We start from the raw sequence: 25,465 nt of genomic DNA on the forward strand, positions 1-25,465 counted from the left end.
TAACCTCATCAAAGGTCCTGTTTACAATGGGTTCACAGCCACAGGAATGGCTTAAGATGAAAACATGTTTTTTTTTGGATACATAGCTCCAAGCCATCACATTCAGGTATTATATTATTTTAAATACTATATATTTTTCACAGCTATTCTTTTCACTTGGATCTTTTTTTATGATTTTTATTTTTTATTTTAAATTCTTATTTATATTGCTAATATTTTCCCTTACCTGTCACAATATTTCTTTTTCCAGTAAAATTTGCTGTCCAAATTTGTCTTCTTAAAATCTTTTCGTACTCCTTGCTGTTTATTTATTCTGGCCTTTCAGCTCCTTTTCCTCCAGTGACATCAGTTACCATAGTGTACTTGGGAAAGTCCAAAGGCCAGGTGGTAGAATGCCCCAAACGCCACGAAGCCCTTCCTGTTCACTCCCATGACTTCCACCGGACAACTTCTTTGGGCAGTATCTCACGTATTAACCATTAGGAAAAATTCGAATTGAGTGTAGGTGATCTCCTTAAATTTTAATTGACAAGCCCTGGGGTTTTGTCAGGGGTGGGGTTGGAATTGGAATGATTCAATAGAGGATGGTAAGTTTGGCACTTTGACTTCTATCCTCCGTATCACTTAGCTTTCCTTTTTTTTTTTTTTTTTTTAACCTTTGCAGTAGTTCATGCAAGGACTTATTTTTATTTGTAGTGTTTGTTAATCAGTGGGACACAGGAGTCTATATACAACCCCTTTCAATAATGTTCACCCTCAATATGGTAATATTACTTATAGACCCACTAGGCTTAGCTTTCCTTTGATATTTTCTTAAAGTTATATCACCTAGAGAGTTTTTAAAAAAATATTGATGCTTGGGTCCCATCCACATAGATTCTGATATAATAGGTATCGATACAGTATGTGCATTTCGATTTAAGCTTCCCAGAAAGTTCTAACATGCAGAAAAAGTTGAGAACCACTTTCCTGGAGTATATGATTAGTCTGAACCCATGTTCATGGACAAGCAGTCTGAGCTATTGCCACCAATTTGTACAGTGATGGAGTAGGCAATAATTACCCTAAGAGTTTACTGTGCCTCAGAATCAACTGGTGGGCTTGTTACAATACAGATTGCTGGACCCTCTCCCAGAGTTTCTAGTTCAATTAAGTCTGGACCCTAAGAATATGCATTTCTAACAAGTTCCCAGGTGATACTATTGCTGCTGAGACCCACTTTGAGAACCACTGGACTGCCCTTCTGTCCATTTTCCTCTTCTTTTGTAATAAAACTCATGACCTATGATTTTTAGTTGGACATCTGGTCACCAGGAATGACTAATTTCTTCTGCCTCCCTTATAGCTAATTATGGTCATGTGACTAGGTTTTGGCCAAAAGAATATAACTGGGAGTGCTGAGGGTAATTCCTAAGAGTCTTGAACAGAGGAGACATGCTCCTTTCCCACTTCCTTCATGTTACTGCCTAGAACATAGATGGAATTGAAACTCCAGCTGCCATCATAGTCCATGAGGATTAAAAGCCACACTTTGGGGACAGTATAGTGATGAGCTGGAAGGAACCTGGGTCCCCAAAGACTCCTCAGAGCTGCCAATCATCCTAGACTGTTTTACTGTGGGCTTCATTTACATGAATGAGCAACTAATTTGTATAAGCCAATGTTAAGATTTTCTGTCACTTGCAGCAGAATCTAATCCTAACTGATATCAGAATTGTCTAAATATGAATTTCAAGGAGAGGAAGGCATCTATCTAGGATGACTCTCAGGATTCTTTGGGTGAGTAGACAGAATGTGGACTAATTAAACAGATTTAATTTAGTTATACAAACACTTATGTTTCAGTTATCTATTGCTGCATAATAAAGTACCCCAAAACTTAATGGCTTAAAATAATGACCATTCACTGTCAGTCCAGATTCTGACTGGACTCAGCTGGGCAGTTCTGCTCCATGTGGTACTGGCTGGGGTTGCAGTCATCTGGGGGTTCAACTGGTCTGGAAGGTCCAGGATGGCTTGCTTGTATGGCTGGCTGTTACCTGGGAACTGAACTGGGGCTGTCAGCCAGAGCACTTTGATTTTCTTCCACATGACCTCTTCACGTGGTTTCAACTTACTTCAGGTCCCTTAAAGCCCAGCTTTGGAAGTTATACAGAATCACTTTCAATGCATTTTTAGTCAATGCAAATCATAGGCCAGTCCAGAGTTAAGGGGAGGTGAAATGAACTCGACCTTCTGGCAGTAGGAGTGGCAAAAAATCTGGGACAGGTTTAGTCCACTACACCAGCTTAGAAGTGTTAAGAAAAGCGTTTTGGAAATGACACCTGAGCTATCTTGAACAATGAGAAGAATTAGGAGAATGACAAGACGTGTTAATGAAACTCCAAATCAGGGAAACTATATGAGCAGAGGAAGGGAATCATGACTGTATGGTAGATGTGGGGAAATTAGAAGCAGAGCAGTTATTAGTGCATAAAATTAAAAGATGGGGCAAGGCACAGAGATGTTGCAGAGAAACTGAATAGTTTTAAATAGGACTCTTACTGGCATGAGACAGGAACCCAACTCCAACTAATTTAAGCAGTAAAGATGGTTTCCTGGCAGAACCCTCAGATGCCTCAGAGAATCGAAGGAAGAGTTGCAAAGACCAGGAGAGCTCTGGGAACCTCAGAGATAAGAAATCAGGGCTCAGTGCCACGAGCATTCCCTCATTATGTTTTTCATCTTGGTTTCTCTCTTTCTTCAATTTCTCAAGCTTCTAATACTCTGCTGACAAAGAGGAAAGAAAGCATTTACCCTAGTTTCCATCCAGAAAATTTGAGGGATGGACTCTCACAGACACAGCCTGATCACATGTCCACTCCCATAATTAGAAGAGTAGAGCTACTCTAACTGGAATTTTTCAAATAATCACATGGTTGGGGGGAAGCAGTACCTCCGAAATATGAGGATTTTCTTCTGAGAAGACCAAGCCATAAACCATTACAGATAGGAAGGGGTCAGGTCATAGGCAGCTTTTTCAGAGAAACATAAAATATTTTAAGTAAGGGATTTGTATTTTAATTAAGTGCCAGATTTGAATTTTAGAAAGGTAAGTCTAGCTGTAAATGAATGACTTAAGGAAGTGAAATTGGAAGAGAAAGCAAATAATTTATTCAGAAAACCTATATGAGGGATGTTTAGGCCAAGGAGAGATGAGAGAGGAAAGGTCAGGAGGGGTTGGATTTGAGAAACAGGTTAAAAGCAGGGTTTAATGATTAGTTAATGTGTGAGATGAGTCAAAATGCAGGCATCAAGGACAACTTTAAGGGCTTTATGTTTTGAATGATGGTAGGATAATGTTTCCATTCACTGACATGGAAAACATGAGGAGGGGATTCAGGTTTGGGGAAAGATGATAGGTTGTCTTGGGTGTGTTGAACGTGAAGTTAATTGTGGGCTTTTGGGATATCCAAACATTATTAGGCAAAGAGCTGGATATAAATTGGATTCTGTAACTCGGGGCAAGATTAGGGATAGAAGTATAGATTTAGAAGTCAGCAGTTATGGCTAAAGCCACAAGGATATATGAGATCACTAAATATAAGTGAGCAATGAAATATGGTAGAAAGAGACTGGAATCCTGAGGAACACTAACCTTGCGGGTTTGGAGAGACAAGGATTTCAGACAGGTGTCTTGGAGGGAATAGTCAGAGGAACAGGAGAACCAGAGAGTATTGTCACAAAAGCCAAGGAAGTAGAAATTTAGGTAGAATGATTGCTAGCTGGTGTCCAATGCACTCAAGATATGTAACTGGAAAACTAAGAAGCACCCACTAAAATTGGTAATATGTGAGCCACTAATAACATTAGCAAGCAAGAAGAAAAGGAGCTGTTGGTTTGCTGAGAGTGAAAGCCAAGATGATGTGCTTAATTTAGATATGCTGGATTTTAGGTAATAGTGGGACATTTAATGGGAATCCCCAGAACTGAAAACAAAAATAAGAAATCTAGACTACTAATAGTTAACTGTGAGTCAGTACATAAGTTAATAGTGGAAATCATGGGTGTGAGGTTTTTCAAGGAGAAATCTTGAGAAGGGAGTGAGGTTTAAAATGCATCCTTCTTGTATGAAGGGAAAAAGGTGCAAGATTGGAAAGATAAAGAAAAAATTATTTAACGGGCTATGTGGGAAAGAGGTATCTGTGGAAGAGAAAGAAAAAAGGAGAAAAGAACTTGTAGCAAAAAAGATCTCAAGAAGATAAGGATGGCTTTCTACTGGTCAGCAAGTATTCTTAAGAGGGTGAGGGTGAGGTAAGTGGGGGCGGAACAGAGAGGGTTATATACATCTCATACCTTCTATAAATAGATTGTGAGCTTCTTTTTTTATTTGCATGGGCAGGCACTGGGAATTGAACCCGGGTCTCCAGCATAGCAGGAGAGAACTCTGCCACTAAGCCACCGTTGCCCACCCGAGTGTGAGCTTTTGAAGAGAGAACTGATTGTTCTAGGACCTGGGCTGGTATAGAGGCTTCTACAGAGCTGGTGTGCAATACATGTATATTGGATTTAACCTTAGCAGACATGAAAAGATGGTGTGTATGTGTGGCATTGTGAGGCAACTTGCCAGACTGGAGAAAGGAATGCTGTTGGTGAAAGTTGAGTGAGGAAGCCAAGATGAGATCACTAAAGGTCCAAAATCAGGCAGGAGTTTGGACTTGCTGTAGTCATTCCAGGTACCTCCCAAGAAAGGAATGAAGCACCTGTTTTTTGTTGTTGTTGCTAACAATCCCTCATATGAGCACAGCATACTGCAGTTAACAAAGCCCTCATGATCATTACCTCTATTATTCCTCACCTTGAGGGGATATTCCTGTCTTGAGGGGTAAGCACAAATTTTATTAATGAAGAAACAGATGTTCAGAGGAGTAGGTGACATAGGAGTTAGAAGATGATGGACTTAGGGCCAAAACCTGGACTGTTTCTTGCTCTTTCCACTATACCACAATCCTTCTGGCTAAATTTTGTGTAGTTTTTAGGTTGAAGTGACATTATCAAAATTGTATCCTTTTGAAAAATATTTATTGAGTATAAATAAGTGTCTTATACATTAAATATCAAGAAATATTCATTATTGATTTCAAGTCTGGTGGTAGGTAATACTGAAAGAACCAGAGAATCAAGACTTATGATAAAGTAATGAGAACTCCATTCCAATACTAGACACAGTAACAATTTGCTCACAAGACACAACAAAACCCATCAAAAAGGCCATCTTTTACCCAACCTATAATGCTAAAATAGAGAATGGTTTTGAATCATAATATGAACAGTTCTTACAATTTCTTCTTTGTCTTATCAATACATCAGGACATTCTGAAATTGTAGCGTTACACAGTTACTCAGCATAGAATTTAAAGATACCCATTTCCTTGGTTTTATTTCAAATTATTATTAATGAAAGAAAACAAGTCTTACATAGGCATTGATATTTTTAAGTTAGTCTTTCATAAGAGAAAAAGAATACAAATTTAGTACAAAGAAAGCACCTCCAAGCAATGAGTCTCTAATGGAAGAAAAAAAAATCATGTAATTAACCTTCCTTTCAAAGAAAGGCATGAAACCTAAGCCAGTTATGGTAAATTTGAAAGGATAAATATTTCCCAGTTTTCAGAATATATGTTTATTTGACTTGATGTACTTGAATGATGCAAATCTATGAAGCAGGGATCTGTGGCAATCCAAATTCATCCACCAGCACTCCATCCTGTGAAAGGGAAGTACTGCTTAGTGTCACCTTTTTTCAACTGATATAAAATAATCACAAACATTTAGTAGTCAAAATTCATTTCCTAGTGTTTATCAGCCAAACAAAACCCCTCTGAGAAGATGTGAGAGAGCACTTTTATGAAAGATAAAGGGGAAGTGATGGGCCAGGAAAAAAACTGGAAAGGATCAACAAGGTGATCTTCTGCAGGAGAAAGAAAAACAGAAGAGTAAATCTAGAAAGGGGAAGAGGAGTTAGTCTTTGCCTCAGATTTGCATTTTCACTCTATTTCCTAAACTGAACCAAAACAGTTCATAGCCTCCCAAATCCTTGGAGCAGTGCCCTAGAGTAAGCACTCAGTTCCATATCATATACTGAAAATCAAAGGCAGTGAAACCACTATCAATTAAGAAAACATCTCAGCAGCACATTTAACACAGGAATCTTGTGACCTTCTAGAAGTGGAAATAACAGGTGCTTCAGCGACTTCATCCTAGGGATTCCAAAAGGTAGTTTATGGTAGTGTTGGTAAAAATTATTTCAGGTGTGCTGAGAAAATGCAACCTATGCACCTGAAACATTGATGTGGACAGCTAGCTAGTGGTTGAGGGCTGGTGGGGTGGGTGGGTGCAGGGGGTACTGGTGGGCAGAAAAGAAACATAAAACTACCCCAAATTCAAGGGAGAAGGGAGGGATACAGTAGGGGAAGACCCATATAGACTAAATCCACTAAAAGGGTCCTGAGAAATTACCTGCTCTCTACTCTTTGTTCCATACATTTTACAAGTGGGAATAAACAAGGTTTGGAGAGAGGACAAGAATTTCTAATTTATTCAAAGTCATACAGTAAATAAAGGCAGAGCTGGGACTGGTTCCCACTCCAAGTTCCTTTCAACCACACTGTGCCCACTCAATGTGCATGGTAAGAGATAAGGCAAATACCAGGACTATAAACATCCAGTAGCAATAGCAAAAACAGACATATTACCATGGCATGAACAGGATCTCATCGGCAGTAAAATAATCTATAATAATGACAACAATGTAGATATGGACAGGGCTTTAACTTCCAAGCCCTTTTACATACATTTGATCTACAGAACAATTACGTGAGATAATTGTCTGCATTTTACAGATGCAAGGAAAAGAAAAGCTCAAAGAAGCTAAGCAATTTCCTCAAGGTCTCCTGGCTAGCTAGTGGCAGGACTGAGAATTAGCCCAGGAGTCTTCATTTTACTACACTGTCGACTCAGAATCATTCTTCATTAAGTTTAATAGTTAAATTACTAACCTCTCCCTTTTTTAAAAATATCACCCTGTAATTTAACTAATGTGCCTCGAGATTGGGTCTTTCTTTTACACAACTGCCTTGCATGGTTCATGCAAGTATTGCTGATGTTTTCACAGGAAATACCTAAAACATGTTAACTGTACTCAGTGCAAGCACAAAACAAAGGTGATTAAATATATTATACAAATTGTCATTGTATAAAAACATTCCTGGGCCTCAGTGATACTATTTACATAGCCTATTCATAATCCAATGCAAACAAACCAGAATGGCAGTCAGACATAAAGCCTTTAAGATTTTGCATAGAAAAAAATATACAGAAAAAAACTCTTACCTTATTCTTCGTGTCAGTGGGAACACCTTCTGGAATTGCAGGTGCAGATGCTGCTTCATCCAAATATGAACTATCTTCATCAGCCAGGAGCTCATCACCTAGTGCATCCAATTCTGAAATTGAAACAGTCAACATTTAAAAAAAAAAAATGTAAGCAAGAAAACTGGCAGCTATTGTTAAGAAAGCTAGACAAATTATGTGCAATGAAATGAAAACTTACATATAAAAGGAAAGGAATTATTAATTTCTATTTTCTGAATAAAATATGACTAATGTAAGAAAAGTTCAAGAGAAACAGCGTGGTGACATTTATGAAAAAAAAATCAAAATAAGACAAAAACAAAGCGTGCTGGTTTGAAAGGATGTATGAACCCTAGAAAAGCCATGTTTTAATCCTAATTCCATTTTGTAAAGACAGCCATTTCTTCTAATCCCTATTCAGTACTGTATGCTCGAAACTGTAATTAGATCATCCCCCGGAGATGTGATTTAATCAAGAGTGGTTGTTAAGCTGGATTAGGTGGAAGTGTGTCTCCACCCATTTGGGTGGGTTTTGATTAGTTTATTGGAATCCTATAAAAGAGGAAACATTTTGGAGAAAGTGAGGCATTTCTGAGAGAGCAGAGAATGGCATAGCCACAAGAAGCAGACAATCTACCAGCCAGGGTACTTTGGAGATGAAGGAAAACGCCTCTCAGGGAGCTTCATGAAACTGGAAGCCAGGAGAGAAAGCTAGCAGATGATGCCGTGTTCACCATGTGTCCTTCCAGCTGAGAGAGAAGCCCTGACTATGTTGGCTATGTGCCTTCTCACTTGAGAGAAACCCTGAACTTCACTGGCCTTCTTGAACCAAGGTATCTTTTCCTGGATGCCTTTGATTGGACATTTCTATAGACTTGTTTTAATTGGGACATTTTCTCAGCCTTAGAACTGTAAACTAGCAACTTATTAAATTCCCCTTTTTAAAAGCCATTCCATTTCTGGTATATTGTATTCCAGCAGCTAGTGAACTAGAACACAAAACATCCAACTCCAATGGGTTTACAAGGCCCTAGTCTGCATGAGAAGAATCTAGGTTATCAGTTAGGCAATTCAAACTAGAAAGTCTGACAACAGCAAATACAAGAAATCCTTGCTCATTTACTGATGAACTTGGAAGGGGGCACAAGGCACAAGGTTGTTGTATACTGAGTGACCATTTCATGAAATCAGGCTCTAAAAATAAAAAATGGTAAAATAACTTGGAAGTAGGCAGGAGGAATGAGAATAGCAAGCGGAGTTGTCAGGGAAAACTCAAGATTGGAAATAAGAAAATAAAAAATTGGGGGGTGGTATCATCAAGATAGAAGCATAAGACAAACCCAGGAACATTTCCTCTTAGAGGCAGCTAAATAAAAGGATAGATTCAACTCAACTGGAACTCTGGAGGATGTTCAGAGATAAGAGAAACACTGGTCTATTCCATTCAGCACTTAATGGAATAGAAGAAAATCTACTTGCTCCTTTTCTCACACACAAAAAGGAGTATGAGAGTAGCACAGACCTGACAGTCCGTATCTCTCCCCTCCACTCATTCCCAAGTGGTTTAAGAGACACACAAGCTGTGCCCAGTCCCTAATTGTTAGGTACACCTAAACGAAAAAATTGGATATTTATGAACAAGCATATCATCTGGCTCCATGGGTCTGGATGCCTAATGTGGAAGTTACTGGGCACAGAAAATCTGCACGTGAAGGGGAAAATTGACTGCTGTAAGGCAGGGTGAATCCAGGGCTAAATGTAAAGACAGCCCAGAGTGCAGGAGAGGAGTCAAGCAGATCACAGCCACTGGGGAGAAAAATTTGTATAATAACAAAGAGAACAGTCCAGGACTCTCTGAGGAGGAGCAGAGGAAAGAAAATCCTCTCCCGGTGGGGAAACAGTCACTGCAAATAGGATAATCTTGAAAGTTCTGTACATGATGAAAAGACATTCTCTTCATTAGTTATTAGGGAAATGGAAATCAAAACCAAAATGAGATATCATCTCAGACCTCTAAGAATGGCCACTAGTGGCTGTTGGAGAGGATGTGGAGAAACAAGAATACTTACTCACTGCCAGTGGGAATGTAAAATGGTACAGCACTGTGGAAGACAGTTTGGCATTCCCCAGAAAACTAATACTGAGTTGCCCTACAACCGAACAATTCCACTACTCAGTATATAACCAGAAGAGCTGAAAGCAAGAACACGAACAGACATTTGCACACCAATGTTCATAGCAGCATTATTCACAATTGCCAAAAGGTGGAAGCAATCCAAGACTCTATCAACAGATAAGTGGATTAAAAAAATACAGTATATACATAAGATGGAATATTATGTAGCAGTAAGAAGGAATGAGGTCCTGAAGCATGGGACCGCATGGATGAACTTTGAGGACATAATGCTGAATAAGATAAGTCAAATACAAAAGGATGGATATTGTGTGATTTCACTAATACGAATTACCTAGAACATGTAAACTCAGAGTCTTAAAATGTAGAATATAGGATACCTAGGGATAGACAAGAGCTAAAAAATGGGGAGTAGTTACCTAGTATGTACAGAATTATAAAGGAGGTTGAACTTAAATGTTTGGGAATGGATAAAGGTGACAGTATCTCGTTACTGGGATGGTAAGTAATGATGTAAAGTAGGTGAACTTGATTGAAAGTGACTGTTTAGACTCATGTATGTATATAAGTTCTTGCATGAAATTTATATTTTGGTAGAACAATATCTAATTTAAGTTGTATGGTTGGTTTATTTGAACACCGTAATAATATGGAATTTTGAATAGGGAGTAAGATTTCATTGGTTTGTACAAGTCAATGTGATGCCCTGATACATCCCAGAGTAATTTGGAGAGAATAAAAAAGTATTTGCAAAGTCTTCTTGAGGGACTAGGGAGAAAGGGGAAATATTAAACTTCCCCACTTGGGGAATTCCTGATATTCTCGCAAGCAGTGGGGACAAACAGTTTAATAGGCCAAGCCCTCGATCTTGGGTTCACCCCTATGAAACTTATTCCTGCAAAGGAGAAACTAAGACTACTTATAATTATGCCTAAGAGTCATCCCCAGAGAAACTCTTTTGATGCTCAGATGTGGCCTTTCTCTCTAAGCCAACACAGCAGGTGAATTCACTGCACTCCTTCCTATGTGGGACATGACTCCCAAGAGTATAAATCTCCCTGGCAACACGGGACAGGATAAGTTGGGACCTGGCATCATGGGATTGAGAAAGCCTTCTTGACCAAAAGGGGGAAGGAATAAATGAAATAAAGTTTCAGTGGCTGAGAGATTTCAAATAGAATCGAGAGGTTATTTTTATGTAATATATAGATATCTCTTTATAGTTTATGGTATACTGGAGTATCTAATGGGAAGTACCTAAAACTGTTCAACTGTATTCTAGTAGCCTTGATTCTTGAAGATGATTGTATAATGATTAGCTTTTACAATGTGACCACGTGACTGTGAAAACCTAGTGACTAATGCTCCCTTTATTCAGAGTAAGGACAGATGAGTAAAAAAATAAATAAATAATGGGGGAGGATAAGGGGTAAAAAAAATTGGCTAGATTGCAATGCTAGTGGCCAATGAGAGGGAGGGGTAAGGGGTATGGGATGTATTCTTTTTCTGGAGTGATGCAAATATTCTAAAAATGATCACAGTGATGACTATACAACTATGTGATGATATTGTGAACCACTGACTATACTGTGGATGGACTGTATGTGTGTAAAGGTATCTCAATATAAATATTTTAAAAAACAAAACAAAAAGATAAATGACTTCCAATTCTTTAATATGTATTACTAAATCTTCGATCTTTTCATAATTTTAGCTATGTAGGGGCAGACATGAGATTCTGCCTAATCTATCCAACAGAGAGATTTCTGAAACCGAGGGCCTTGCTAAATAATTGTGCTGTAATGAATAAACATAATAGAATAAAATGATGTCAAAAAAGCAAAAAATAAAAATAAAAATGTTTACATGAACTACTATAAATGTAAAAAAATTACTAATAGAGGGTATATGGGGAAAATACAGCTACTGCAAAATATGGGCTACAGTTAACAGTAATTGAATATTCTTTCATCAACAGTAACAAATTTACTACCACAATATACCATTGGTCAACAGCAGGGGGGATAAGGGATATGGGAAGATTTGGGTTTTATTTTTTATTCTTATTTCTGTTCTGGAGTAATAAAAATGTTCTAAAATCAATCATGGGGATGTATGTGCAATTACGGGATGATACTGTAAGTCAGTGATTGCATACTTTGGATGGTTTGTGTGTTGTGTGAATATATTTCAATAAAATTGAAAAAATAAAAAGCTACTATCCATGCCTAGGGTAAAAGGCAGGTGCAGAAAGAGCTCAGAATATCTGAATTGTTGAACACTTGGTAAAATGGAAGGTAAGTTTGGAATTAAGATAAAGGATATTTAAATGTTGTAGGCTCGTAAACCTCATCCATCATTGGCTTGGCACAGAGCTGCTCCACACTCCTAGTGTGGATACCTGCTCCCAGTTCCAGAGGGAGCAGAATAATCCTTGTGTACAAACTGGGAGCATGTATGTCTGGTTTAATTTGTCTGGTGGTAACTTGAGGGACTGCCATCCCAGAACATGCCCTGCATGTAGAAGTTGGCTGACAGAGCTCTCCTATAGAACACTGTAGGACAGCAGTCAAGCTGTACTACTTGGAACAAGAGATTGCTGGCTGTAGGACACATAGTGCTACTGTGCCAGGAACTGTGAGGAAACTGATTCCTAATGAAGAGATATTTGGAACTGTGTAAACGGAGAAATTCCTAGGGTAAAACAAGCATGCCCAAGACAAGAGAGGTATGCATAAAAAGGACCAGGGAGGCCCCTTTGCTTTGGCCTACAGCTGTTTTTTTTTTTTTTTCTAAACTCAATGAATAAGTTCCAAAGAAGAGTACGCACACAGATCAACTTGCAGAGACTGGGAAAGGAGTTTTCTTTTTTCCCATTTTTAATTAGTTATTTATTTTTGTTAGTTCCTGGATTCAAGGAAAGCTCTGTCAAAATACCAGCTGGAGCAAAATAACATAGTGATTTAAACAATAGCTCTGTTGCTCTTGTCAATATGGCTATCAATTTTTATAAATCTAGGTCCTCTCCCTTAAAACAAAAACTAACTGGATAGAAGCTTAAGGAACAAATGTCTCAGTCTAAATTCCAGTGATAATATACTACAATAACAAAACATCCAGGTTTCAACAAAAGATTACAAAATATACAAAGAAAAAGGAAGTGATGGTCCAAGCAAAGGAGAATATTAAAGCATTATACACCCAACAATGAAGTGGACCAGACCTGAGACACACCAGAAAAAGACTTAAAAAATGGTCCTAAACGATAAAGACTGAGATGGTGTAATTTAGGAATGCCTAGAGTGTACAATGATAGAGACTACATGTATAAATTTAAAAATGTCTTTGCATAAGGAAGAACAAAGGAATGTCAATATTGTGGGGTGGTGAAAATAGATGGTCATTCATATTTTGAAACTTTAATTTCTTGTGAGACTAAAGCGTGAAATGTTTATTTGTTGCAAAATTTATATCTTGACTAGTGCACTTCCTAATTACATTTATTTGGACAGTTTAATTGAACCCCATAAGTACATGGAACCTTCAACAGGGCATGAGATTTTGTTGGTTTGTCCAGGTTAGTGTGATGCCCCGATAAATCCCAGAATGATTTGAACAGTGAATAAAGAATTATTTACAAAGTCCCTTTGGGGGAATGGGGAGAAAGAGGGAAAAATTCAACTTCCCCATCTGGAGAATTCCTGATACTCTCACAAGTAGAGGGGACAACCAAATTAATAGTGTGAGCCCTCGATCTTGGGATCTGCCCCTATGAAATATCCCTACAAAGGATAGGCTAAGCCTACTTAAAATTAGGCCTAAGAACCTCTTCTGTTGCTCAGATGTGGTTTTTCTCTCTCTCTTAGCCGACATGGCAAGCAAACTCACAGCCCTCCCTCATCTACATGAGACATAATTCCCAGGGTATAAACCTCCCTGGCAATGTGGGACAGAAATCCTAGGGTGAGTTGGGACTCAGCATCAAAGGATTGAGAAAACCTTCTCGACCAAAAGGGGGAAGAGAGAAATGAGACAAATAAAGTGTCAGTGGTTGAGAGATTTGAGAGGTTATCCTGGAGGTTATTCTTACGCATTATATAGATATCCCATTTTTAGTTTATAGTGTATTCGAGCAGCTGGATGGAAGTACCTGAAACTGCAGAGTTGTGTTCCAGTAGCCAGGTTTCTTAAAGATGATTGTATGACGTAGCTTTTGCAATGTGACTGTGATTGTGAAAACCTTGTGTCTGATGCTCCTTTTATCTACAGTATGGACAGATGAGTAAAAAATATGGATAAGAAACAAATAATAGGGGGAACAAAGGTGAAAATAAATTGAGTAGATTAAAATACTAGTGGTCAATGAGAGGAGGTGTAAGGGGTATGGCATGTATGAGTTTGTTTGTTTTTCTTTTTCATTTCTTTTGCTGGAGAGATGCACATGTTCAAAAAAATTTATCATGGTGATGAATACACAATTATGTGATGACACTGTGAGCCATTGATTGTAACCATGAAAATGTATGTTTGTTTGTTGTTCACAATAAAAATATAAAAATATATATGAGAAAAAAGGTCCTAAATATACACAAAGAGCTAAAGGAAGACATGGACAAAGACTAAAGGAAATCAGGAAAACAACAGATGAACACAAAGAGAATATCAACAGTGAGATGTAAATTATGAAAAGGGGGCAAACAGAGCTGAAGACCACAGAGACAGAATTTAAAATTCCCTAGAGAGGTTCAACAGCAGACTGCAGCTGGCAGAAGAATCAGAGAACTTGAAGACAAAACAATGAAATCATTTGAGGAGCAAAAAGAACAAATAAAGAAAAGTGAACAAAAGAGCCTGAGGAACCTGTAGGATACCATCAAGTGTACCAATATACTTACTGTGGTACTTCCAGATGGAAAAGGGGCAGAGAGAATATTCAAGGAAATAATGGCTGAAAACTTTCCAAATTTAGAAAAAGACATGAACATTCACATCCAAGATGTGAACTCCAAACAGGATAAATCCAACAGACTTATCTGCACATTATAATCAAATGATCACAAGCCAAAGATAAAGAGATAATTCTGAAAGCCAAAGAGAGAAGCACTGTGTCATGTATAAGAGAGACTCAAGGGCGGGCCGCGGTGGCTCAGCGGGCAAAGTGCTTGCCTGCTATGCCGGAGGACCTCGGTTCGATTCCCGGCCCCAGCCCATGTAACAAAAACGGAGAAACAGAATACAATAAAACAAGAAAATGTTTAAAAATGTTTCCCTTTCTTCCTTCCTTCCTTCCTTCTATCCTTCCTTCCTTCTCTCTGTCTTTCCTTTAAAAAAAAAAAAAAAAAAAAAAAAGAGAGACTCAATAAAATTAAGTGCCAATTTCTCATAAGAAACCAGGGAGGCAAAAAGGCAGTAAGAGGACATATTTAAAGAGTTAAAGCAAAAAATTGCCAACTAAAAATTCTGTATCTGGCAAAACTGTCTTTCAAAAGTGAGGGAGAGATTAAGACATTCCCAGATAAACAAAAGCTGAGGGAGTTTGTCACCACTAGATCAGTCCTACAAGAAATGCTCAAAGGAACTCTGTAAGTTGAAAAGAAAGGACACTAGACAATTGACTGAAGCCACATGAAAAAATAAAGATCTCCAGCAAAGATAATGATATAGGTAAATATAGATGCCAGTGCTACTACTGTATTTTTTATTTGTCACTCCAGTTTTTACTTCCTATGGGATCTAAAAGGTGGATGCATAAAATTTAATGATAAATTAACGGTTTTGGATTCATTACATAGAAATATGTAACTTGTGACAAGAACTACATAAAGCTTGCAGGATGCTGAGGTATAGGAAATAAATTTTTATATGCTATTAAAGTTAAATTGGTATCACTCTGCCATCATGAACAGGAAAAATCTGAACTATTGTTTCTTATCTGCTTTCCTGTTCTGAGGGATAACACTCCAGGTAAGGAAACAAGGAGAACAAAAGAAAAAGGAAAGCAGCAGGGAAAGGCAGTGAAAAGGACACTATGGGTACTAAGCACCAGGTCAGCACAGACCTTTGCTTAGACTTTCCTTCAGAGGATGTCCAGGCCCCAGCTATTGCTAGAATGCGCAAGTCAGACACAGCTAATTCAAATCTCTTTCCCTGTCTGTACCATAAACAAACTCTCAGGGAACACTGCCAGGAATTTTAACTAGCATTTGGGAAAAGGTGCCAGGCATTTGTTTATTTTAGAATATAAAGCCAGATATATACTGCTTTTCCCATAACTTACCTGCTTCTAGGTCATCTTCATCTAAGTCTGGGGTGCCATAACTACGACTCAGAGATTCTTGAATTTCATTTGCATCTTCCATCATATCCTCTAGCTGGTCTTGTATATCCTATAGAAATACATGTGATAGGGTTATCATTGATTTCTTGCCATTTTCCTGTCCACCCTCCTCCCCTATTTTCTCCACTAAATCTTGGTAATGAGTAATTTTATTTATTTATTAATTAAAAAAATTTTTTTAAATACCAAAAAACACCAGACGCAAACATTTGTAACTTTTGATCATTCTGTTCTACATATATAATCAGTAATTCACAATATCATCACATAGTTGCATATTCATCACCATGATCATTTCTTGGAACATTTGCATCTATTCAGAAAAAGAAATAAAAAGAAAACAGAAAAAAACTCATACATACCATACCCCCCACCCTTCCCCCTCACCGATCACCAGCATTTCACTCTAAATTTATTTTAACATTTGTTCCCCCTATTATTCATCTTTATTCCATGTTTTACTCGTCTGTTGATAAGGTAGATAAAAGGAGCATCAGACACAAGGTTTTCACAATCACACAGTAGTCACATTGTGAAAGCTATATCATTATACAATCATCTTCAAGAAACATGGCTACTGGAACACAGCTCCACATTTTCAGGCAGTTCCCTCCAGCCTCTCTACTACATATTGACTAACAAGGTAATATCTATTTAATGTGTAAGAATAACCTCTAGGATTACCTCTCGACTCTGGAATCTCTCAGCCATTGACACTTATTTTGTCTCATTTCACTCTTCCCCCTTTTGGTCGAGAAGGTTTTTTCAATCCCCTGATGCTGAGTCTCAGCTCATTCTAGGATTTCTGTCTCACCTATCCAGGAAGGTTCACACTCCTGGGAGTCATGTCCCATGCAGACTGGGGGAGAGTGGTGAGTTTGCTTATTGTATTGGCTGGAGAGAGAGGCCACATCTGAGCAACAAAAGAGGTTCTCTTGGGGGTGACGGTTAGGCCTAATTTTAAGTAGGCTTGACCTATCCTTTGTGGGGTTAAGTTTCATGTTAAAAAACCCTAAGATTGGGGGCTTAGCCTATAGCTTTGATTGTTAACACTGCTTGTGAGAATATCAAAAATTCAACTTGGGGAAGCTGAATTTTCCCCCTTTCTCATCATTCCCCGAAGGGGACTTTGCAAATACTTTTTTTATTCACTGTTCAAATCACTCTGGGATTTATCGGGGCATCACTCTGGACAAACCAACAAAATCTCATGTCCTACTCAAGGTTCCATGTACTTATGGTGTTCAATTAAGCTGTCTATGTAAGTTATATTAGGAAATGCACTAGTTAAAATATAAATTTTATACCAAATAAACATTTTTTGCTTTAGTCTCACACATAAGTTAAAATTTTTAAATATTAATTACCATCTATTTTCAGCACCCTGCAGTAATGACATTCCTTTGTTCTTCCTCATGCAAAGACATTTTTTAAATTTGTACATTTAGTCACTATCATTAAACACTCTAGGCATTCCTAGATTATACCATCAGTAATGAGTAATTTTTAAAAAGATAATATACATAAAATGTCTGGCACATACCTAGCTCTCAATAACTGTCAGTTCCCCTTCCTAATCCCAGTCCTTGATGAGTGATTGTTTTATTTTGTTAACAACTGAGCAGGTACTCCTATAAAGGACTGGTTCCAGTAACTCCTGGAAAAAGGAATTGCTCGTAAAAGAAAGAGAGCACAAGGAATTATTTAAAAATCCCCTAACATATAGCTTTCACAATGTGACTGTGTGATTGTGAAACCCTTGTGTCTGATGCTCCTTTTATCTACCTTATCGACAGACGAGTAGAACATATGGATTAAAAAGAAATAAATAGTAGGAGAACAAATGTTAAAATAAATTTAGTAGATTGAAATGCTAGTGATCAATAAAAGGGAGGGGTAAGGGGTATGGTATGTATGAATTTTTTTCTGTTTTCTTTTTATTTCTTTTTCTGAATTGATGCAAATGTTTTAAGAAATTATCATGATGATGAATATACAACTATGTGATGATATTGTGAATTATTGATTATATAACAAGAATGGAATGATCATATGGTAAGAATGTTTGTGTTTGTAGGTGGTTATGTTTCATAAAAAAAAAAAAAAAAAATCCCCTAACAACAACTGGGAACAATACTAAATCACGTAATTTCCCTCTTATTTTTGGCAGTAAAATGTGAGCTTAAAAATAAAGAACATTCGCTTCCCGGTGCCTGCCCATATAAAAAAATAATAGTAATAATAATTAAAAAAAAGAACAGAATTGATGATAATGCATTTGAATTTAAGGTACTTAGGGAAATTCAAAGTCCTTTGAATTTGAACAGATGCCCTTCAGCTCTCTGCTATTACAGTACATTTCCTTGAAACATTAACACCTACACTATCAATACTTTAAAAAAAATTTTTTTTATTAATTTTTAAAATTAAAAAAAATATATGACAAGAAAGAAACACAAACATTCCTAACATATGATCATTCCGTTCTACATATATATAATCAGTAATTCACAATATCATCACATATATCAACATTTTTTTAATTAATGGAAGGAAGGTGGCAATTGATAAGCAAATTATCTTCTCATCAGTGGAAGCCTGACTACATTGTGGAGGAAGAGGAGGCAGTAGCAGTATGTACTGGGTGGTACAAAACATCATACTGGGCCCACCCTGGATGAGGAAACAGAAATGGAATCACAGTAGGCTTTATATCCGAGACCATGTTGGTGAAAAAGTTGTCTTATGGGTATAAATCATCTTTTTTGGGGGTGGGGTGGGGTAGGGAGTTGCATGGTTAGGGAATAGAACCCAGGTCTCCTGCATGGGAGATGAGCATTCTACCACTGAACCATCCGTGCACCCCTCTATAAATCATCTTTGAATGATCTTCCTGTGTCTGACTGGGAGATGACTGTGGGGCCAGAAATTATATGAAAGCAATCCGAGCAGTATAGCACAGGGTAATAGAATAACTACCAAAAAGGTTAGAAGCACAGGCACTGAAGTCAGACATACCCAAACTCAAATTCTGCTATTTCTCAGTGAGAAGTAATGTCTCTAAGAATTTCTTCTGCAAAATGGGATCATTAGTAGTCATAACTCATAGGGTTACTGAAAGGATTTACTACAATAATATATGTAAAACACCAACCACCTAATAATATACATATTAGCTCATTATTATCATTATTTCTATTGAGTTAAGGATGTGCAGTACACCTATATGCACTTCATATGCTGAATTTTCAGAGACAGAAAGTTTAGTGCTGATAATACAGGAGTTACAAATCAGCACCATTTATCCAATTTGAGGGCAACACAAATCAAAGTGCCCAAATCAGAGTATATTTGTTTTACAATATAAGGGGAAAGGGCTAGAAAGTAAAGTGGAGAAAAACAACTTTTTAAAAGAAAAAGCTCCGCATTTCTGCATTTCCAAGTGTCATTCTATCACATTGTATGCATGTACCTTCTGTTAAGGAGAAAAGCTCTGGCCAAAACAGTAATTAAAAGAGAGTGAAAATAAGAGTAAGCTAATCAACTCAAGCTTAGACTATAACTATAATCATCTATGAATAGCATTCCTATCAACATATTCTAGGCTAGACATGAAAAAAATCAAACAAATAATTAGCAGGTTCAATACTGAATAAACAGAAGCAATGAAAACAAACATAAATATTAAACTACAGAGAATATTCAAGTACAGAGACAAAGCTACCAACACATAAAGGCAAAATAAAAAATAAAAACTATAAAACAATGAAAATGTTTCATATTTTAGGAAAATAAAGACAAAATTAAAAATATGCAGCCCAGCAAAAAGATGAAGCATAAAACAGACACACATATACACACAAAAAGAATAAGAGAAAAAAGAAGCTTTCCACCTGTCATACTGACAATCTACTGGGGACAGGAAAAGGACAATTAGGCAGGGAGACAGACAGACAACCACATGTGAAAGGTGGAGAGACATACAAAAAACAAAGGTCAAATTTTCTACTTTGTTCCTATTAAGCAGCTCTAATTAAAACATAGCAAAACCTAAGCAAAAAATTAAATTCCATTTCACTGTATTTTATTACCAAATAGTGCTGTACAAATAAGATAAGCATATGCAGGACATTATTTTCATCAAATCTCCTTAACTTCATGTAAGCAGAAATTGGTGAAGAATTACAAAATGTCCAAGGACAGACTACCAAAGGGTGCTCAAAAAAAGTAAGGCAGAGAAGGAATGTCATATCTCTTAATAAAGATCAGTTCTGCCAAAGAATACCTCCATAGAGGAAGTAAAATGCCTGAAAGATAGTAGGTGCTCATTGAACAAATATCACTTGAATCAGGTAGTACTGCTTTATCTCCTTTAATAGCCTCTCATTGATCCATTAATGAACCAACAAATACTTCTTGAGTACTAACTACAGCCAGGCATCATCCTAGGCCCTGAGGATATAAAGGTGAACAAAACTGAATCCCTGCCCTCATGGAAAGAGACAAATGACAGTCATAGAAGATAGGCAGCAAATCAGTTTACAAGTAAACAGACTAAACCTCATTGAGCAAGTTAGAAATAAGAGCAAATGCTTACTAGGTGCTTTTATGTGTCAGGCATTGTGTGTTTTATTTTTCTGCATGGGCAGGCACTGGAAATTGAACCCGGGTCTCTGGCATGGCAGGCGAGAACTCTGCTTGCTGAACCACCATGGCCTGCCCAGCACTGTGCGTTTTAGACATATAAGTTGATTTATGTCATCCTCATAACAACTGTTTATGATGTTATGATCCTTGTACTAACAATGAGGAAATTGAAATCTTTGATACCCTTTCCTAAAGTTACTCTACTAGTAAATGGCAGGCCTGAGATTTAATCTCTTATCTGCACTCTTTCTGTAACATTCATTTAGATTTTTTTCAGAAACTAGTACACATCTGACCTCAATCTGATCGATTTTCAACTGCTTGTATGCTTTCTTCATTTCTTTTACTCCCACTTTCATAGCATCAACCTAAAAAATAAAACATGTTTAAGAAACCATGTTGGTTAAACTGCCTTTTTAGAACCATGAAAAGAGCACAAGAGTTAAAAAAAATTTATATATATATCATGAGAAAAGGTCCTTTGAGAGTACCGTGGTCTTGGTGTCCTTCAATGACTGGATGGTGTAATTGGCTTGTTCCATGTTAAATGACTGTTGAGCAAGATTGTCCCGCTGCTGTTCATACCTTTTTAAAAGTCAATTGAGAATGGTAAATATGAGCCAGATAGACATCCTCAGGAAGAGAGTATCTCTAAAACTAAAGAATTTTCTTTGAAAAAAAAAATCAAGGTAATAATATATAGAAAACTTGTGAAAAACAATTTAATAACTCTAACATCATTTTATGCATTTCTCTCCAGCCTTTTTTCTTTGCATTTTAGCCATAAAAGCATTTTCTATTTAATAGCAATAGCATTTGCCTTTTTCTATACTGTGAAAGTCTTAATATGAATACGACTTTATAATGTTTTAGATTCTTTCCTTATGATAAATGCCCGTAAGTGGAATTGCTGAGGCAAAGGGTAAGGCTTTTTTAAGGCTCTTTATTTGTACAGTTAAACTGCTTTCCCAATGAATGAACTTCTTGAGAATAGGCATTATATTTTATTAATCCTGTATTCACAGGGCCTACTTATACAAAGCCCATTGCTCAAAATATGTTTAATTTTAATAAAGTTTTTTATCAAATACTACTTGAAAGATTTATGTCACTGTGGTTCTTACAGTTATCTGGAAACCATCTAACAATCCAACCAGAAGAAATATGGTCAATTCATGGTGCAGGAAAATGGTAGATTATGACTGCATCAAAAAATATGAAATTTCTGAAGAATACTTAAAAGGACAGAAAAATGTTCATGATATAACATTAAGTGAAAGAGGATACCTACATATACATACAATACAATTTCAGTTTTCTTCTAAAAAATTATATGTATTCATACCATGTATGCACAAAGCAGAAAAGAAACTGGAAGAAAGTAAACTGGCATTTTAAAGATGGTTATTTCTGGTAGTGGGAATCTATGTAACTTTTCTTTTCTCTTGTTCATGTTTATGTATTTTCAAAGTTTCTCAAATGAACATGTATTCCTCTTATTTAAGAAAGTTACTAAAAAACTGCAAAGCTACCAATTAAGAAGATGACAATTTTATCACACTCTTACCACTCCAAGCATTATAATTTCTTTTCTCCAGTTTTGGTTAAATCTAAAAGGAGAAAGATGATATCTGATGTCTTATAAAAAGTCATTTTAAAAACAGGAATAGAGAGAAAAAAATAGGAATAGAGAGATCAATAATTTTTCTGTTTCCTTATTAGTTGACCACCCCTGACCACTACAACCCTGCAGAGGATCTCATCAGCTGGACAGTCCACAGGGATAAACATCAAAGATACTATCTGGTTTCTGCTCAGATATTGGTATATAGTAACCCCAAACAAATGAAGAACGTTTTAATCTATTCTGGTGGAAGAGAACAGATATTCAAGATTCCTAACTTTACAAACAAAATTAAAAAAAACAACAAAAAAATGGCAAAATGTGGCAAATAGCTATTGTATTGGACAGTGCAAATATAGAACACTTCTATCACAGCAAAAAGTTCTATTGGATGATGTTGCAACAAATGCTGCCCAGCTAATAGTATATGTAATTGAACACTGTAATCAAATGAAGAATGCTTATAAAATTATATGAAAATCTGAAAGACCTGAAGACCATTTTCCCTTCTGGTTAATTAAACCTGCTAGAATGAAGGAGATTATGTGCAAAACTTACATTCGCTTTTGCTTTAAAACCCGCAAGGCTTTCTGTTTGACCATATTCTAGGGGAAAAACAGATTTTGATGAAAAGAAGTGGAAAATATACATATGATAAAAGTAATCTCCCATATCCTCAAACTCAACAGTCTTCAGAGTAGTAAACATAGCGACTCCTGGATTCTGTTCTTCCCTTCCCACGTACAGATATCTCTAAACCTCAGCTGTCTATGCATCCTACACTTCAGTGTACTGAAATACTTTCCCTTTTTCCAAGGAATATTATCTCTATCCCCAGCCCCAACAGTGCCCATTTTGTATTCCAGTTGCCTAAAGGAGATTCGTCACTTGGATTCCTGCTATCAACTCAATCTCAATATGCTCAAACTCCTCAACCTATTTTCCACCTTGGAAATTACTAACGATGACCCCACCTATCTCTCACTTTTCTAGTTTGAGAATCTTTACATCAGTACTACATGTTGTTTCCCATGTACAGTCATCCCATGAATAATTTTCAGAATTCATTTTTAAATTGATTCCTCTCACTTCATTCTCACAACTACCACCACGGTTTGGACTTTCCTAACAGTACAGATGGGCTTTCCTGAGTCTAGTTGCTCTTCATTCCATGCCATCCAACTAAGATGGCCACAAAAAGCTACTTGCCACTTTCCTTTCTATACTGATCCATACATCATTTTGTTTGCTTCCTCCAATGGGAAAGAAAAAGCAGATATTACTACTTTACAGAGGATGATAATACCTAACATTTAATGAGTGTTACTGTGTGTTAGATACAGTGCTATGCAGGTCACATGAATTACCTTGTATGATCCTCACCCTATGAAGTAGACATTATCTCCATTTTAAAAATGGGATACTGAGGTGCAGTAAGATTAACTAACTTGTTCCAGGTCACATGGTTAATAAGTTGAGGAGCTGGGGGTAACAAGGTCGTTCTATAGTCCATGCATTTAAATATGGTGTTCTATTTTCCTACTTACCAGAAGAGGAAAATAACCAAGTAAGGGACTTTATCAAGGTCACAACTATTAAAAAGTAATGGTGTCAGTATTAGAACACTGGTCTTTAAGAGGTCTCATTCAGTATTTTTTCCTTGTCTGCCACAGCATCTCCTTAACCAGTCTACTTTACTTACCTAACCTGACTAGCCTGGTAATTCCCTGCTCCTAAGCATGGCCCAACCCTCTTCTCCAGGTTGCTACCTTCTCAGCAGAAGATGCTAATTTCCAAGAACATGATTTTGGACATGTGATCAGTATCTTCTTGCCCACCAGGTCAAATCCCAGCCTCCCTTCCCTATCTGACTCCCAGCTGCCCTCCCTGAAGATATGTGTCCTTCCTATCAGACTGTGGGCATCTCTTCTGTATCCCTCACCAGCCTCTACCACCAGGCTCTATTATAAAAATATAGATGGTTGCTCAAGTTAGGCTATCACAGCACCTTCTGCAAAAGCCCCCACAAGCTTTACCTTTGCAGGACCCTCTCTCATCTTCTTGATCTGATCCTTATACTTCACTAGCTCAGCATCCAGTCGAGAAATCTTTTTATCAATGGATTCTGCCCTGCTATCCACCTTGAGAGAGAGAGAGAGAGAAAAAAATCAAAGGTAGTGGTAGTTATTGTAATACATCTACATGGGAAGGGACAGGGGAAAGGAAGGAGTATGAAAGAAGTGAAAAATAAAGAGAAACATACGGTGTATGGTGGGAAACTGTGATTCCCCAAAATGGGGGAGATTCCCAGTCATAAACACGGTGGTGATGGTGTGGGTGTTTATAAATGATACTCCACCCTCAAATTCTGATATCCCAGGGCCTCCCTCAAATATGTTAAGAATAACTGGGCTGGCTTGATATTTCCCTGGAGAATAACCAAGCTGGGGGCTCAATCAAGAGGGGTGTGAATTAGGCTAGTGCCCAGTGTACCTGGGCTAAGGTTGTAGATCTAATGTCACTCCCTAGGTGGGAGTGCGGGGTGGGGAGTGACCTATTGTGAACGGCCAGAGTGAATTTTGTGTTACTAGGGACTGGGGTACAGGTATATGAGCACTGAATATGAAGATGAGAGAAGCAAGTGGGTAAGGTCGGCGTTCCCGAGATAAGGGATGGGAAGAGATAGCGATCGAACCGGACGAGGTGGGGAGAATGTACAGGCCTAAAACAAGGTGAAGTGAGGGGATCAAGTAAAGAAAGTAGACAGAAGAATGGGTTGGGTGCAGGTAGGGCGAGGGAGTGATGGGTCAGGGACCCCTGGATTGGCGGCGTCAGGAATGATCTGGGTGGGGGCCAGGGGTGGGGAAGGAGGGTCCCGGGAATCGGGGTGAGGAGTAGGATTCCGAGCCGGGGATAGGAGGGTTCGGGGTGTCAGAGACCCAGAGCTAAGTTATACACGATCGAGTGCCCACCGTTCCAATGCAGTCAGTCAGGCTGGGTGGAGGGGCCTTGGGTTTCGCTTTCCCGAAGATTCGGTTCATCTTGGGCGGCCGCGAAAAAACCCAAACACCGGAGCAAAACCAGAAACGGAAACACCGTCACCCCCGCCTTTGCCTTAGCTTCCGGCCTCTTCATGCGCAAGCGCAATGTGCCTGTTGGTTTCCCGATCCTTTTCTTTCCCGGTTTTCAAATCCTCCTTCCAGGGACGAAGGGTGGGCGGAGCACTGAGGAAAAGAGTCAGTGGAGGGCGGGGTCTCGTTACAGGGAGTGGGGCGGGGCTTCAGGTGAGCTAGGGGCCTCGCGGCAGCTTTAGCGAAACAGGGCGGGGCCT

At 37.9% G+C, this 25,465-nt stretch overlaps 1 protein-coding gene across 1 annotated transcript; it reads right to left on the bottom strand.

Annotated features, from left to right (window-relative positions):
- Nucleotides 1-4,405: 4,405 nt before the first annotated feature.
- On the bottom strand, nucleotides 4,406-25,441 carry CHMP5 (charged multivesicular body protein 5). Its single transcript, XM_077147947.1, has 8 exons — nucleotides 25,107-25,441; nucleotides 24,171-24,275; nucleotides 22,693-22,739; nucleotides 21,002-21,095; nucleotides 20,807-20,878; nucleotides 15,804-15,912; nucleotides 7,372-7,484; nucleotides 4,406-5,746 (listed from the first exon to the last, which is right to left on the bottom strand). Exons 1-8 carry the CDS (start codon nucleotides 25,173-25,175, stop codon nucleotides 5,696-5,698), a joined length of 660 nt encoding a protein of 219 aa, XP_077004062.1. The 5' UTR covers nucleotides 25,176-25,441; the 3' UTR covers nucleotides 4,406-5,695.
- Between the last annotated feature and the right edge of the window lie 24 nt (nucleotides 25,442-25,465).

Source organism: Tamandua tetradactyla, chromosome 2, assembly GCF_023851605.1.
Source record: "Tamandua tetradactyla isolate mTamTet1 chromosome 2, mTamTet1.pri, whole genome shotgun sequence".
In the NCBI taxonomy this organism is placed as follows: Eukaryota; Metazoa; Chordata; class Mammalia; order Pilosa; family Myrmecophagidae; genus Tamandua; species Tamandua tetradactyla.

Excerpts from the sequence above, each read along its gene's own strand:
- CHMP5 (XM_077147947.1), bottom strand. The coding sequence starts at position 25,175 with ATGAACCGAATCTTCGGGAAAGCGAAACCCAAGGCCCCTCCACCCAGC. Across the intron at positions 24,276-25,106 it reads TGACTGACTGCATTGGAACG|GTGGATAGCAGGGCAGAATC; the intron begins GTGGGCACTCGA and ends CTCTCTCTCAAG. Across the intron at positions 20,879-21,001 it reads TGAAGGACACCAAGACCACG|GTTGATGCTATGAAAGTGGG; the intron begins GTACTCTCAAAG and ends TTTATTTTTTAG.